Source organism: Coregonus clupeaformis, chromosome 13, assembly GCF_020615455.1.
Source record: "Coregonus clupeaformis isolate EN_2021a chromosome 13, ASM2061545v1, whole genome shotgun sequence".
NCBI lineage: Eukaryota > Metazoa > Chordata > Actinopteri > Salmoniformes > Salmonidae > Coregonus > Coregonus clupeaformis.
In genome coordinates this window covers 12,099,342-12,114,598 of record NC_059204.1, presented here as the reverse complement: position 1 = coordinate 12,114,598, position 15,257 = coordinate 12,099,342, and the positions used below count along the sequence as shown (strand labels likewise).

At 46.6% G+C, this 15,257-nt stretch overlaps 1 protein-coding gene across 1 annotated transcript in view; it reads right to left on the bottom strand.

The window, feature by feature from the left end:
* Positions 1–5,846: 5,846 nt before the first annotated feature.
* LOC121579155 (teneurin-2) overlaps positions 5,847–15,257 on the bottom strand; it is a 337,282-nt gene continuing 327,871 nt past the window's right edge. The window contains exons 23-30 of the mRNA XM_041893490.2: positions 13,988–14,142; positions 12,662–13,536; positions 11,633–11,808; positions 10,479–10,714; positions 9,821–10,117; positions 7,926–9,543; positions 7,683–7,813; positions 5,847–7,553 (exon numbers count right to left, since the gene is read on the bottom strand). Coding sequence (XP_041749424.2) covers positions 6,816–7,553; positions 7,683–7,813; positions 7,926–9,543; positions 9,821–10,117; positions 10,479–10,714; positions 11,633–11,808; positions 12,662–13,536; positions 13,988–14,142 — 4,226 coding nt within the window. The 3' untranslated portion in view covers positions 5,847–6,815. The remainder of the gene's footprint in view (positions 7,554–7,682; positions 7,814–7,925; positions 9,544–9,820; positions 10,118–10,478; positions 10,715–11,632; positions 11,809–12,661; positions 13,537–13,987; positions 14,143–15,257) is intronic.

The window sequence follows — 15,257 nt, the reverse complement described above, 5'->3', positions numbered from 1 at the left end:
CTAACGCTAACTTTCGTTTTTGAAAGTATTGTCTTCACCAAATAAAAATGTCTTAAAAAATGATAAATAATATAATATGCCATTTAGCAGACGCTTTAATCCAAAGCGATTTACAGTCGTGCGTGCATACATTTTTGTGTATTGGTGGTCCCGGGGATCGAACCCATTACCTTGGCGTTACAAGCGCCGTGCTCTACCAGCTGAGCTAAGAGGACCACAATGAATAATAATACATGATGAATAATCAGTTGAATTATTAACAGTTGATGTTTAATTATAGTTGTTTGTTTTTCATATTGGAGATGTTGGAAACTCAAGTTTCTCTTTCAATCAATAATAAAAAAGTAATTTTTTTTTGCTTTTCATGGTAAAGAACTATGTTAACTATGTAAGATAACTAAGGAACTTCCAAAAAAACAAGTTAAATCATTCAAACAACAGACTTTACTTGTTAGTCAAAGGAGTTGCTACAGTTAAATACCAGTTACAGCTGGGTTATAGCTGCACAGTTAGCTATAAGTGGCGCAGTGGTCTAAGGCACTGCATCGCAATGATCCTGGTTCGAATCCAGGCTCGGCCGCGACCGGGAGACTCATGGGCAGCGCACAATTGTCCAGGGTAGGGGAGGGAATGGCCGGCAGGGATGTAGCTCAGTTGATAGAGCATGGCGTTTGCAACGCCAGGGTTGTGGGTTCGATTCCCACGGGGGACCAGTATGAAAAAAAATATATGTATTCACTAACTCTAAGTCGCTCTGGATAAGAGCGTCTGCTAAATGACTAAAATGTAAATATGCGCCTTTTAGCTGTGTGTTCGTCAGGTGTCTGTTTGCACAATTTATTTTGGGCAGTGCTCCTCACCCCTCTGGCCAGGTATGTGTTTCTGAAAAGTCATTCTGTGAGTTCAGATTCAAGCCCCGTTTATACCTGGTGCTAACATGTGTCCTGATATTGTCCACATTCTGATTGTGTAGACGATTAAAATAACTGATTGGTATCAGATCTTCCTGACCACCTCCGGAGGTATTCTGGGATGCGTTATAATGTATCTAGATGTCTTAGAAGCGTAAACAGATCTGGATTACCAAACCATTTAAACCGTCCCTCTAAAATCATTGACAGGTGGCACCATTGCATCGACGCATCACTATTTGTCTTAAAATAAAAATTAGCATTACACTGAAATATATACATTTTTTGAGAAAGGGGATCATCAAGATTAGAAAACTGTGACCTTCTGTCCAGTGTCTAGCCCACTGCACCAGCAGGGGGAGGGCACCAGCCCTTTTTTTCACAGTCCGAAAGCTGTTCAGTCAGAAAGTTAGAAATGTATAAAGTTAGTATATTATAAATGTGATTAGTTAGGAACGTTGGTTAAGGTTGGAAAACCAAAGTCGCAACTGGGATTTCGAATTCGCAACTTCGCGGGTTGCAACCTGCATTTAATGCTGCATTCGTAACCAAGTGGGAAAGTGGTAATTACCAGTTGTGAATTCGTAAATACCAGTTGGATGCATTTAACGTGCTTTGAACTCATTGAGAAACGCTGATTGGCTAATGGCCAACAAGCTATGTCAACCATAAACTAAAAGTACAACTATCACGCTTGTAAACAAATTAGTGTTCAAAAACCATATGAATAGATAGCTTTTTATAAATAACGCTTTGCAACATTTAACTTCCGTAAATGCTATTAGAGGTAATTTCATCCAACCAATCAATTCATCTCCCAACTACAGCCGAAGGAGGATCACAATCAATTATTTTAATCGTCTACTCTACGAATTTGGACCCAATCAGAATGTGGACAAGATAAGGACACATGTTAGCACCAGGTATACATGGGGCTCAGAGGAAGCTCCTCAGAGGAGGAAGGGGAGGACCATCCTCCTCAGTGAATTTCAAAAAAATTAAAATAGTGAAACATTTAAGAAGTTATCCTTTTTAGATAAAACTATACAAAATATATTAACGTCACCAAATAATGGATTAAAACACACTGTTTTGCAATGAAGGTCTACAGTAGCCTCAACAGCACTCTGTAGGGTAGCACCATGGTGTAGCCGGAGGACAGCTAGCTTCCGTCCTCCTCTGGGTACATTGACTTCAATACAAAACCTAGGAGGCTCATGGTTCTCATCCCCTTCCATAGACTTACACAGTAATTATGACATCTTCCAACGTATCAGAGCTCTTGCAGCATGATCTGACATGTTGTCCACCCAATCAAAGGAACAGAGAATGAATCTAGTACTGAAAGCATAAGCTACAGCTAGCTAGCACTGCATCAAATGTGGTGAGTAGTTGACTCAAAGAGAGAGAAAGACAATAGATGAACAGTTCTGAACAAATTTATTTCTTGAAAAATGAAGGAGGAGCGAGAGAGAGAGAGAAGAGAGAGAAGAGAGGAGAGAGAGAGAGAGAGAGAGAGAGGAAGCTATATTTCGTCATTTCTTTTCACTTTCACTTACTTAGCTAGCAAATGCAGCTAGCTAGTTTAGCCTACTCAAACACCCGGCTCAAACAGAGAGATGCTATGTTAGCTAGCTGGCTATGACTATCCAACACTGGAACTCTTCTAAGTCAAGGTAAGCATTTGGTTTTACAAACGTATTGCCACCGGGGCCCACCGGTGTAACTGCTAAACTGCTTACTGAATGTACGCCGTACTGCATGATTGTAGCAGGTTTACTAACATGTTAGTTCTATTAGCTATGTTGACTATGACGTTACTTTAGCTAATATGTTGACAACGATGTAGGTGTGTATAGCGGTTATGATATGGTTTGGCTTGGAAAGGTTTTTTCGCCTGGTCACAAACAGCTGATGGGTTCTGCATTGAATTCCACAAGCGAAGGGAAAAGGTGAGAAGAGGAGAGAGGAGGAGAGAGGAGGAGAGAGGAGGAGAGAGGAGGAGAGCGTGTAGACGCGAGAAGGAATACAACGAGCTGTTTGTATGTGGCTATGAAAGTGAACTGTTTGCGTGTGATCAGGGGTGTATTCATTCCGCCGATTCTGTTGAAAAATGTTTCCTAAATGGAAGCAAATGGAATGAAACGGGGATAAACATGCCTGAATTTGTCCAATAGAAACTCTTGTTTGCAACTGTTGGACTAATGATTACACCCTAGATCAGCTAGATGCAGGCATGAGTGTGCAAGGCGGTATTGAATGTGTGTGCACCTACATTGTAAACCTTCATTCATAGGCTAGTTTGTAGCAACCTCATGATGGGTATGGGGAAAATTGAGTATCATGTAGTAGCCTAAACCTATCGATGTTACATTGAACTGAGTGAATGGAATATGAATGACAGACATCCAATATGCTGTAATAGAATTTAAGGCCATGCTCATAAAACATTTTTTATCGTCCTCCCTCATCTTCAATGGCACCGACCGCCACTGATTGCGCTTTAGACTGGGAGCAGTGGGTTTGATCTGCATGTGTGAAAATAGCTGCAGAGGTGCAACTTGTCCAGAACAGTCTGGACTACTGAGCAATGTTCTATAGATTATTCTACTGTCATGGAGGGGTTCAGTCCAATATGCAAATGTGGATGTCAATGATTACAGATGCTTGTTAGCTTGGAGTCGGACCGTTCTCGACCTCACTGCGGTACTCCAGCCAGTCTTTATACGGCAAGGTCAGGGTTCGAAGATGCTTGTAAAAATTGTAAAAATTGTAAAAATAACCTGGGAGCCACTGCAGCTGACAGGAAGTGGTTTGCCTCCAACGATCTGAATTTGAATAATACAATACCCGCTTTTAATCTTCATTTACCTCAGCAGTACCAAGGAAGCCAATTTTACCTGCCACTCAGCATTTGACAGACTGAATTGCTTTGATTTATTCGCAATTTTAAAAGTTTAGGCTAATGAAGTGTGTACGTGCTAATGATAGTGTAAGTGCTGAATGGAAGATAAGGGTAGCTAGTCTTCCACTGCCCTCAGGGAAGCACATTGATCCACAGCTCCTTGCTGAAAGAGGAAAAAAAAACATTCCATGCAACATGAAAAAACAAGTTTATTCTGATTAACTTCCCACATAATCCTCACCCTAGTGTAAAGAATGTTTCATGACACCTATTCATGTACATATTGACATCCATACTGTGGTTATTCACAGTGAAAATATACTTTTTTACAGATATGGGTGGTTACAGAGATGCCACTAGGTGAAAAAAATGAATTAAAAGCCCCAGTGTTAAAAGGGGAGGTGTGAGGTTGGCCAATCAAATGTAATAAGATCAGTATGTACAGCGCCTTGCAAAAGTATTCATCCCCCTTGGCGTTTTTCCTATTTCGTTGCATTACAACTTGTCATTTAAATTGATTTTTATTTGGAATTTCATGTAATAGAAATACACATTATAGTCCAAATTGGTGAAGTGAAATGAAAAAAATTACTTGTTTAAAAAAATTATAGAAAATACATAACGGAAAAGTGGTACGTGCATATGTATTCACCCCCTTTGCTATGAAGCCCCTAAATAAGATCTGGTGCAACCAATTACCTTCAGAAGTCACATAATTAGTTAAAGAAAGTCCACCTGTGTGCAATCTAAGTGTCACATGATCTGTCACATGATCTCAGTATATATATACACCTGTTCTGAAAGGCCCCAGAGTCTGCAACACCACTAAGCAAGGGGCACCACCAAGCAAGCGGCACCATGAAGACCAAGGAACTCTCCAAACAGGTCAGGGACAAAGTTGTGGTGAAGTACAGATCAGGGTTGGGTTATAAAACAATATCCAAAACTTTGAACATCCCACGGAGCACCATTAAATCCATTATTAAAAAATTGAAAGAATATGGCACCACAACAAACCTGCCAAGAGAGGGCCGCCCACCAAAACTCACCAGGCAAGGAGGGCATTAATCAGAGAGGCAACAAAGAGACCAAAGATAACCCTGAAGGAGCTGCAAAGCTACACATCGGAGATTGGAGTATCTGTCCATAGGACCACTTTAAGCCGTACACTCCACAGAGCTGGGCTTTATGGAAGAGTGGCCAGAAAAAAGCCATTGCTTAAAGAAAAAAATAAGCAAACATGTTTGGTGTTCGCCAAAAGGCATGTAGGAGACTCCCCAAACATATGGGAGAAGGTACTCTGGTCAGATGAGACTAAAATTGAGCTTTTTGGCCATCAAGGAAAACGCTATGTCTGGTGCAAACCCAACACCTCTCATCACTCCGAGAACACCATCCCCACAGTGAAGCATGGTGATGGCAGCATCATGCTGTGGGGATGTTTTTCATCGGCAGGGACTGGGAAACTGGTCAGAATTGAAGGAATAATGGGTGGCGCTAAATACAGGGAAATTCTTGAGGGAAACCTGTTTCAGTCTTCCAGAGATTTGAGGCTGGGATGGAGGTTCACCTTCCAGCAGGACAATGACCCTAAGCATACTGCTAAAGCAACACTCAAGTGGTTTAAGGGGAAACATTTAAATGTCTTGGAATGGCCTAGTCAAAGCCCAGACCTCAATCCAATTGAGAATCTGTGGTATGACTTAAAGATTGCTGTATACCAGTGGAACCCATCCAACTTGAAGGAGCTGGAGCAGTTTTTCCTTGAAGAATGGGCAAAAATCCCAGTGGCTAGATGTGCCAAGCTTATAGAGACATACCCCAAGAGACTTGCAGCTGTAATTGCTGCAAAGGGTGGCTCTACAAAGTATTGACTTTGGGGGGGGTGAATAGTTATGCACGCTCAAGTTTTCTGATTTTTTGTCTTATTTCTTGTTTGTTTCACCCCAAAAAATATTTTGAATCTTCAAAGTGATAGGCATGTTGTGTAAATCAAATGATACAAACCCCACTAAAAATCAATTTTAATTCCAGGTTGTAAGGCAACAAAATAGGAAAAATACCAAAGGGGGGTGAATACTTTCGCAAGCCACTGTAGACAGAACAATACTAAAGTCACTTATTTTGAGAAATGTACAAATTAGACCGCTTTCAGGTTGGATCTGTGTTGCTGAATGAATGTACACATTTATCTTGGTAATGTGAGGGCAACAGGTTTGACAGTAAACAATATCAAAATCCGACATACACCATATATTTGTCTGTAACATGTTGTCTTGGGCTGCAAATTTAAATAAATAAACATTGAGAATACTTTCATATTTTACAAATAGAAAATAAGACTTTTATGCATGTTGTCCTCGATACAAATTCATCATGATTGTCATTTAGTGCAGACAAAAAGAGCAAGAAAAAGTATACTGCACAGGAACATACAAATCTACATACATGTTACATCCTCAATCTCTGTCTTTGTTAAATTAAAACATATATTACTATGTACTTTGAATGAAGAACAACTGAGCGTCCTTAAACATTGCTCATGGTTATGACTGTATTGGCAAGCGATGGCTCTATGTTCCCCAGACAGTGGTCTGAGACAGTTCAAGAGTTGTTTAGCCATTAGAAAGGAAAGCCTTGACTGGGTTGTCATTGTCAGTGCTGTGTAGGGTACGTCTGATAAGACGTTGGAAAGCAGTTAACTTTTTCCTCATTGGCATCAATACCAATCCCTCCAAAAAAAATGTAAAAAGATGTTTTCGTTTTTCAAAATCCATTTTTTCCCCCTCTTAAAAAAGTAAGTAGAGTTCATATCATTAGTAGTTAAGGGTGCTTTTCTAAATCATTGTCTGAACTAATTCAGGCGCTGTTTTTACATTCAGCAAGACATCTGTTTTGTGAGATTGTGTCCTCTTAGATGCTCCTGCAGCATTGCGAGGGAAACCCCATGTTTACTCTCCCTAGGAGATGAAGTGTCAAAGGGGCTGTGCTGTGCTCTGTTACCTCCTGCCCATCTCGTTCTGTCTCAGGAACTGGATGTTGCTGCTGCTGTCTGCCAGTTCTGGGTACTGCTCCACAGGCAGCACATAGTACCCATCGTAACCTGGCACCTTCCCTGTTGCCAGGAGCTGCTGCCTCTCTCCCTCTGCCCACAGCCTCCCTCCCTCTCTGCTCTCTCTCAGACGCTGCTGCTCTCTCATCCAGGCCCCCGACTGGGCTCTCTGGTGGGCCTGCTCCAGCAGGCGACCCCTCTCCTTCTCCAGCACGTCAGCCGCCAGGCCGTAACGTACGCTCAGGGACAACGCCACCGTGTGGATCTCCACGGTGACACCCCGGCGAGAGCGTCCACTCACAGTCACGTTGACGCCGTTCTCCAGGGCTTTCCTCCCACTGCTCAGCCCCAGAGACAGCAGGTCACTGTCAGCAAGGCCCAGCTTTACAAAGAAGTGGCAGTCCTTCCCGTCTATGGTGTAGTGGGTTCCCTCCAGATAGACGGCGTTGTTCAGGACCTGGGCCACTTTGCGGCTGTCCTCGCTGGCCAGGCCTGATACACCAGTCACCACATGGCCCTCCTTGATGGCCAGCATCATGCCCCGGCCCACGATGGGGATCTTGGTGCCGAACCAGTAGCCGGGCTTGTCCCGTTTGGCCCGGCGCTCCTTGTTGAGCAACCTCCCCTCCAGGGCCATGAAGGCCTGGTTGTGGCGTTCTGCTGCATGCTGCACCCCTGTTATCAGCTGGAAACAGCAGAGGGTCAGCCGGACAAGTGATTGTTTTATTTAAATTATGAACATAAATTACATTGAGATTGGCCTGTGTAGTCTTAGTTATCATTAGCTCAAATATGTATTTTATAAACAACTCACCGGAACAGTCTCAGAGTCCTGGCTTGCCAGTAGTTCATAAGGCGGATCAACAAAATACATGGAGTGTCTGGGGAAACCTGGTATGATGTTACTGAGCTGGAAACCAAACATCACCAGCCAGCTCTTCACGTCTGCAAAATAGATTTACATTCATTTAAACACGGCAAGATGTCACAACATAATTAGCTTACTTGATGGATTTTTTTTTTTCAGAACAGGAAAACAAAACGCAATCATCGTTACCTGTCACATAGCTCTTGATGTCAATCATGTCACTGAGTGGGTTGTTGTTCTTAAACATGTACAGATTGAACGGGGCTGGTTCCTTGCCGATTTTAGGTAGGAGTTTATGGTCTGGTGCAGTCCATCTGCCTGCCACCACATCGTAGTCCCTCTGGGCAAAGTGCACCAGGTTGGTGAGTGGGTCGTAGAGCCCCCCGTGGAAGCCCACCACCATGTTGAAGTCAGGGTTGGAGTCGTGGTACACCTCCCCGTAGGCAGTGTACTGGAGCTGCTTGACCATCTGTCCGTTGCTGCTGAAGACGGCGAGCGGCGTGCCCGTGTTGTCCGAGGCGACGTAGTAATCCTCCCCGCCGCTCACCTCCATGGCAAACAGATGGCCCTGCAGGTCGTAGTAGAAGGAGGTGATCTCCCCTCCAGAGTGGTTGTAAACGTGGGTGATCCTGCCGGGGTAGTTGAGGTCAGCGTAGAAGAACTGCAGGTGCTCTCCCTCGTTGGTCTTCCTGGAGACGCGGCGGCCCAGACCATCGTAGCGGTAACGGACGCTCCACCCCCTGGGCGTGCGGCTGTACGCCTGCTCCAGCAGCCCGTTGGAGTTGTAGTCGAACACGTCGGCGCCGCGCTGGCTCAGGACGCCGTCCTCGTCCACGCGGTACTGCATGTCGCCCAGGCGGGTGATGCGGTCTCGCAGGTCGTAGCGCAGCGGCAGCAGGCGGGCGCTGTTCCCAGGGTTCAGCAGGTGCAGGTTGCCGTTCAGGTCGTAACTGTAGCGCCAGGTGGACCAGTCGTTGACTTTGACCCCGACAAGCTGGCCGTCGCCGTCGTACTCATAGCGGTACTGTGTTGTGTTAGCATACGGCCCGATCTTCAGCTCTCTCTTGATGACCCGACCCATGCTGTCATACTGCACCGTCATCCAGTACATGAGCGAGCGGAAGATCTCGTACTGCACCTCTTTGATGCGGCCGTGGGCGTCAAAGTGCTTGCTGAGGGTCATCACTGCCGTGGTGATAATCTGGTTGATGTCATAGTATATAATGCCAAACTTGCCAAAGTGCTCCACCTTGCCTGAGATGTCATCGTAGCGGTAGAGGTCCAGGGGCAGGGGCGTCTCGCCAATCACAGGCTTGATGCTGGCCACGCGGAAGCTGTTGTCGTGGTAGGTGTAGTCGAAGCGGGCGTTGACCATGCCCTCCTCAGAGAAGCGGTACATCTGTCTGTCCACCAGGGGGCCTATTTTACGGTAACGGATTGTGCAGGAGAACCCGCCGCTCTGCAGGTTGACCATCTTCAACACTCCGGTCGTCTCGTCGTAGCCGAACGTAACGGCCGTGCCGTCGTACAGAACCTCAGACAGCTTGGCCAGCTTGCCGTACTTGTACATGACGTGTCGGCCCGTGCCCAGGTAGAAGGTGGCACGTGGTCGTCCGTCCTCGCTGAAGTCGTGGATGACGGTGGCGTTGCTCTCGGGAGGGTTGTAGATGTTGCGGATGTAGCCGACGGACACGTGGGTGGACATGGTGTGTCTGGCCATGCTGGGCATGGTGACAGAGGTGAGACGCCCTGAGGTGTCAAACTCAAACACATACTGCTTCTGACTCTGGAGGAGCAGCACCATGGACTGGGGAGGGAGATGGAAAATACAATACATTTAGCCTTTTATTCTGTACTGTTGTCTGGACATCCACAACAACAGACACCTTGAAAAACTTTAACAACAAAACTCAGGGACAGGCAAGAGTGGAAAACTGTCTTGACACTTTGTTCCCAGGCAACTAACAGTACACACAGAGACACATGCAGACATACAGAGACACACACAACACACACACACACACACACAGAGACCCCCACACACACACAACACACACACCCAGTAGTGTATCAGAATGCCTCACCTTGTCCAGATAGCTGAAGCTCCACACCTTCCCGTCCACAAAGGTGCGTGAGAGGATGCGTCCGAAGGTGTCAAACTCGCTCCTCTGGCTCATGCTGCCTCTCTGCAGGCCCACCAGGCGTCCGGTGGGGGAGTAGGACACGTTGACCACAGCCAGGCTGCTGCTGGGAAGCCAGGTGGCTGGACGGCCCTGCTGGTCGTACATGATCCTCAGCGTGAACTTACGGTGGTCGTCATAGATCTTCTCTGTGCGAGTGTTGCGGTCAAAGTCGATGGAGAGGAGGTTCCTGCCGTGGGCCTGAGCAGAGTGAGGAAGGACATCACATTAGTCACAGGTACGTGAGGTATGAGAGGAAGACACCCTACGCTTTAAAATATTGTTTCTAAAAACTGAAAAACTCAATTTCCTCTCCTTTGCCAACTAGCAAAGCTAGTACAAGCAGAGCTGGCTGTGTACAAGTCATATATATATATATATATATATATATATTTAAATTCAACAATATTACTCTCTAAAGTGTATATTGTAGCTCTATTTTCCTTCTCAGTGACACATGCTACCATACAGAGAGGGTCTTTAGTCTGACAGACAACAAGCTGCATTGATTAAAAAACCTCCAGAAATGGACTGACATTAGAAACTGAGCACTCCAGCTTACCCTCAGCTTCCTGCCATAGACGGTCACTTTGCTTTTGATTACTTCCTTCCTCATCCTCCACTCGATAGAATTCAGCCCGCTGTCGGTGGGCAGAGTGATGTTGCGCCGACCAATGGTAGGGCTGACCGAGCCGGCTAGGATGTGGGGCTCTGTGTGGAAGCTGAGGCCCATGCCGTTGGCATACGATACCCGGAGAGTGCCATTGTAACAGAACTGGTAGTTGTTCCGTACTTGGTCTGCAGGGGGGAGCAGCACACACACACACACACACACACACACACACACACACACACACACACACACACACACACACACACACACACACACACACACACACACACACACACACACACACACACACACACAGTTATATGAGAAGTGAGAAACTGAAGGCACGTTTTATTACAGAGAAGACATTCCATTTGATCTGATTGAGGAAATGCGTTCCCTGGATCTGTGTACTTTCCTCCCAGACAATAACAAGTATCCTCTCTCAGAATGACATGACCAAAGATAAAGAGGTTTTTAGTCTCTCAGCAAAATGCAGAACATGAGCCTTTTATTCAATTTACATGCAGTAACGAGATCATGGACTACATCTGAGGAGAAAAGGTATCTGGAAGCAAAATAATCCATGGAGTTTAACCCGAGGAAACTTCTTGAACACGTCTAACAAGACAAGAGTACTCAAAACCAGCTTTTAACGTCTTTCAAACTCAATTTATCTCCTTGAAACAGGAGGAGTAAAGTTTGTGAGCCTTTAAAGACATATTTACTTTGTAGAGGCCATTTCAGTCAGAACTCCCACATTAGATTGAAATAAATTGTGCAGTTTAAGGTAGCCAAGTCACTTTTCCCTCTTTTACGAGCCCCCCACCAGGGCAGACTTTCATATAAATCTCTTAAATTCTTATTCTCATGACTCCAGTAGTTTCCAGACGTACAGATGAAATTGCATTTATTTTCTGTCAGACCTCCTCCGCGAGTCAGTGGGGAAATCCATTCTCCCTCTTGCTCTTCCACCCTCCCTGCTAAACGGCTGAAATAACCTCTGGGATCAGGGGCCGTCTTGTTGGGCAGCAATATGATGAAATTCCAATTCGTATAATATATTTTTTATGAGAAATCATCCTTTTAGGTGACATGTTAGTTACCTTGCACCACGGTGTAGGACGCTTCCACAGAGGACAGGTTGGTGATGACGGTGACGTCACCGTCTCTGTTGGAGCTCTCCATGTCGACGTTGATGGACTGCTCCATCTCCCGGTGCAGGCTGGTCACCACTCCCGTGGGGTAGGTGACGTTAGTCAGACGTCCCTCACTGTCATACCTGTATGGGGAGAATAGGACGGAGCTGAGCCAACGGGGCCATGGAGGAAAAATCCTACATGTGCTGGAAAATAAAGCTTGATTGTTTAATCAAATGTGAGAACAACAGATGTCCTGTAATGTAATGTTGTTGTATTTTTTTTGTCATTTAGCAGACGCTCTTATCCAGAGCGACTTACATGAGCAATTAGGGTTAAGTGCCTTGCTTAAGGGCACATCGACAGATTATTCACCTAGTCGGCTCGGGGATTAGAACCAGCGACCTTTCGGTTACTGGCACAACGCTCTTACCCACTAAGCTACCTTCCACCCCATGTAATGTAATGTATTGTAATGTAATGTAATGTAATGTATTGTAATGTAATGTAATGTATTCGAATCCAGGCTCTGTCGTAGCCGGCCGCGACCGGGAGACCCATGGGGCGGCGCACAATTGGCCCAGCGTTGTCCAGGGTAGGGGAGGGAATGGCCGGCAGGGATGTAGAGCATGGCGTTTGCAACGCCAGGGTTGTGGGTTCGATTCCCACGGGGGGCCAGTATGAAAAAAATAAAAAAATAATGTATGCACTCACTAACTGTAAGTCGCTCTGGATAAGAGTGTCTGCTAAATGACAAAAAAATGTAAATGTAAAATGTAAATGTATTCAGTGTAATACCAGGGTCAGACACCAGATGGCGACAGTCACATGACCATCCTGTAAACCATACACACTCTCTCTCTCTCGCATTATTTCCACGCCAAAAAATGGCGAACACTTATTTACTTCAGCCCACATGAACATGTGAGTTATATCACCGAATGGTTAATTTACCCAGTCGCATTACACATATTATACAAGTCAATTCACACATACTCATAAAAGTTGGTCCATCCAGTCTCATCGGCCTTGGAGGCCAGAAGGCCTGTGTTCGCAGCATAGCTCATCAGCGCCACCTCCTGGTTGAGGGCAGATACGGAGCGCAGGCCGCCGGCAGGGTCCAACCCCATGGTGACCACCTGGTTCTCAGGCAGCAGCACCAGCCTCAGCTGGCCAGATCCGTCCCTCCTCACCCTCAGGGTGTTGTTACAGTTATCAGCCACAACAGCCAGCTCCCCGTCTGGCCCGTAGGTGAAGTTATAGAGGGGTTCTCCGGTGATCAGACTGACTGTCTGTCTGTGGAGCCCATCTCTACTGAACACATAGAGCTCCTGTTCCCATGGTGACCCCACCTCGTAAAGCCCCACGGGCGTGGCCATGGGCCTGTTGCGCCTCACTGCCCGCACACGGATGTTGTTTAGGTCAGCGATAAACAGCGTGCCATCGGGAGACACGGCAAGCGAGGAGGGGGCGTTAAGCCCGGCGTCCGTGGCGTAGCCCTCGTCGCCAAAGAAGCATTGACAGTTGATGTCGTTCTTGCAGTCACACTCAGCGGTGGCGCCGGCCAGCAGAGAGATCTCTCCGGAGGCGCTGACCTGCCGCACGCGGTTGATCTTCTTCTCGTCCGTCTCGGCGATGTAGAGCACGCCGCTGTGGGAGATGGCGATGGCCGTGGCGCTCTCCAGAGCCGAGTGGATGGCCAGCTTGCTCAGGGAGTAGTCGATGCCTGGGACCTGGCAGTGCATGGGCCTCCCAGCGACGATGCTGACCTGGTGGTTCTCAGTGATGCGCATGATCACATTGTTCTCCAGAACATACAGGGAGTTGTCTGTGGGGTTCACCGCCAGGTCAGTGGGCCATTCCAGACGCACCTAGATCAACAGACACAGAACACATGAGTCGTCACAAATCCACTGGACCCCCCCAAAGGGCCTATAAGTCCCAAAGGGCCTATAAGTCCCAAAGGGCCTATAAGTCCCAAAGGGCCTATAAGTCCCAAAGGGCCTATAAGTCTCAAAGGGCCTATAAGTCTCAAAGGGCCTATAAGTCCCAAAGGGCCTATAAGTCTCAAAGGGCCTATAAGTCCCAAAGGGCCTATAAGTCCCAAAGGGCCTATAAGTCCCAAAGGGCCTATAAGTCTCAAAGGGCCTATAAGTCCCAAAGGGCCTATAAGTCTCAAAGGGCCTATAAGTCCCAAAGGGCCTATAAGTCCCAAAGGGCCTATAAGTCCCAAAGGGCCTATAAGTCCCAAAGGGCCTATAAGTCCTAAAGGGCCTATAAGTCCAAAACATTAAGATATAAAACATAGAGTTCCCTCCTGACCTGACTGACGTCCATGCTGGAGTCACAGCTGAGTGGGCGGACCGCTGTGAGGTCATTGGTCTTGATCAGGGTGGAGATGATGCCGTTCTGGTCCACCTTGCGGATCATGGTGGCGTCAACAAAGTACATGAGGCCGTTCTTATCCACAGCGATCCCTGACAGACAGAAAGAAATAAGAAAGGCGGAGTTAGAAATCATAACCCTTTTGACATGTGAAAACGAGTTCTGGTGCTGCTAACACAAACAGTCAAAACAAAGTCAAGGTTGGGCTCATCAAGCATTCTGTTGTAACATCATACTGACATCAGGATGTCGGTGTTTTAACGTGTCATCTCTCCTGTGACACCAAGTGACAGTGCAACACTCCGCCTGGCGGTTTGGTGTCAAGAAGAGCCGCCATCTCTTTTCCAGGTCACTGCTCTGAACAAATCACTGTCATTTACATACCCCGCTTCCCGAGGATAGCCTATCACTAGATAGATATTGAGCAGTGGAGGCTGCTGAGGGGAGGACGGCTCATAATAATGGCTGGAACGGAACTGATGGAATGGCATCAAACACCTGGAAACCATGGAAACCATGTGTATCATGTATTTGATACCATTCCACTGATTCCGCTCCAGCCATTACCACGAGCCCGTCCTCCCTAATTAAGGTGCCACCAACCTCCTGTGATATTGAGTGACAGCTAAACACCCCAAATGAACAGCAGGTGAACCTGTGTAAAATCCCAAAATATGAGTGCTTCCTACAAGGCTGTGTAAAAGTGACAGTCAGCTATAACAATTCTAATCCTTAAGGAAATTAGATGAGCGGAATGGATTTTATAGTGAACGTGTGGAGCACAGCCACCCTGCATCAGTACTCAGTAACAAGTCACTGTCACCTCCCCAGTCAGGGTTGATAGCCCCTGCCCCTGGTACTCCCCCCACGACGCCAGGACAGCGGAGTCACTGTCACCTCCCCAGTCAGGGTTGATAGCCCCTGCCCCTGGTACTCCCCCCACGACGCCAGGACAGCGGAGTCACTGTCACCTCCCCAGTCAGGGTTGATAGCCCCTGCCCCTGGTACTCCCCCCACGACGCCAGGACAGCGGAGTCACTGACCACCTTCCGGAGACACTTGAAACCCTACTTCTTTAAGGAATACCTGGAATAGTATAAAGTAATCCTTCTATCCCCCCTCCCCCACCCCCCCATAAAAAAAAATAAGAAGAAAAGTGGTTGTCCCACTTGCTATCATAAATTGAATGCACCAATTTGTAAGTCGC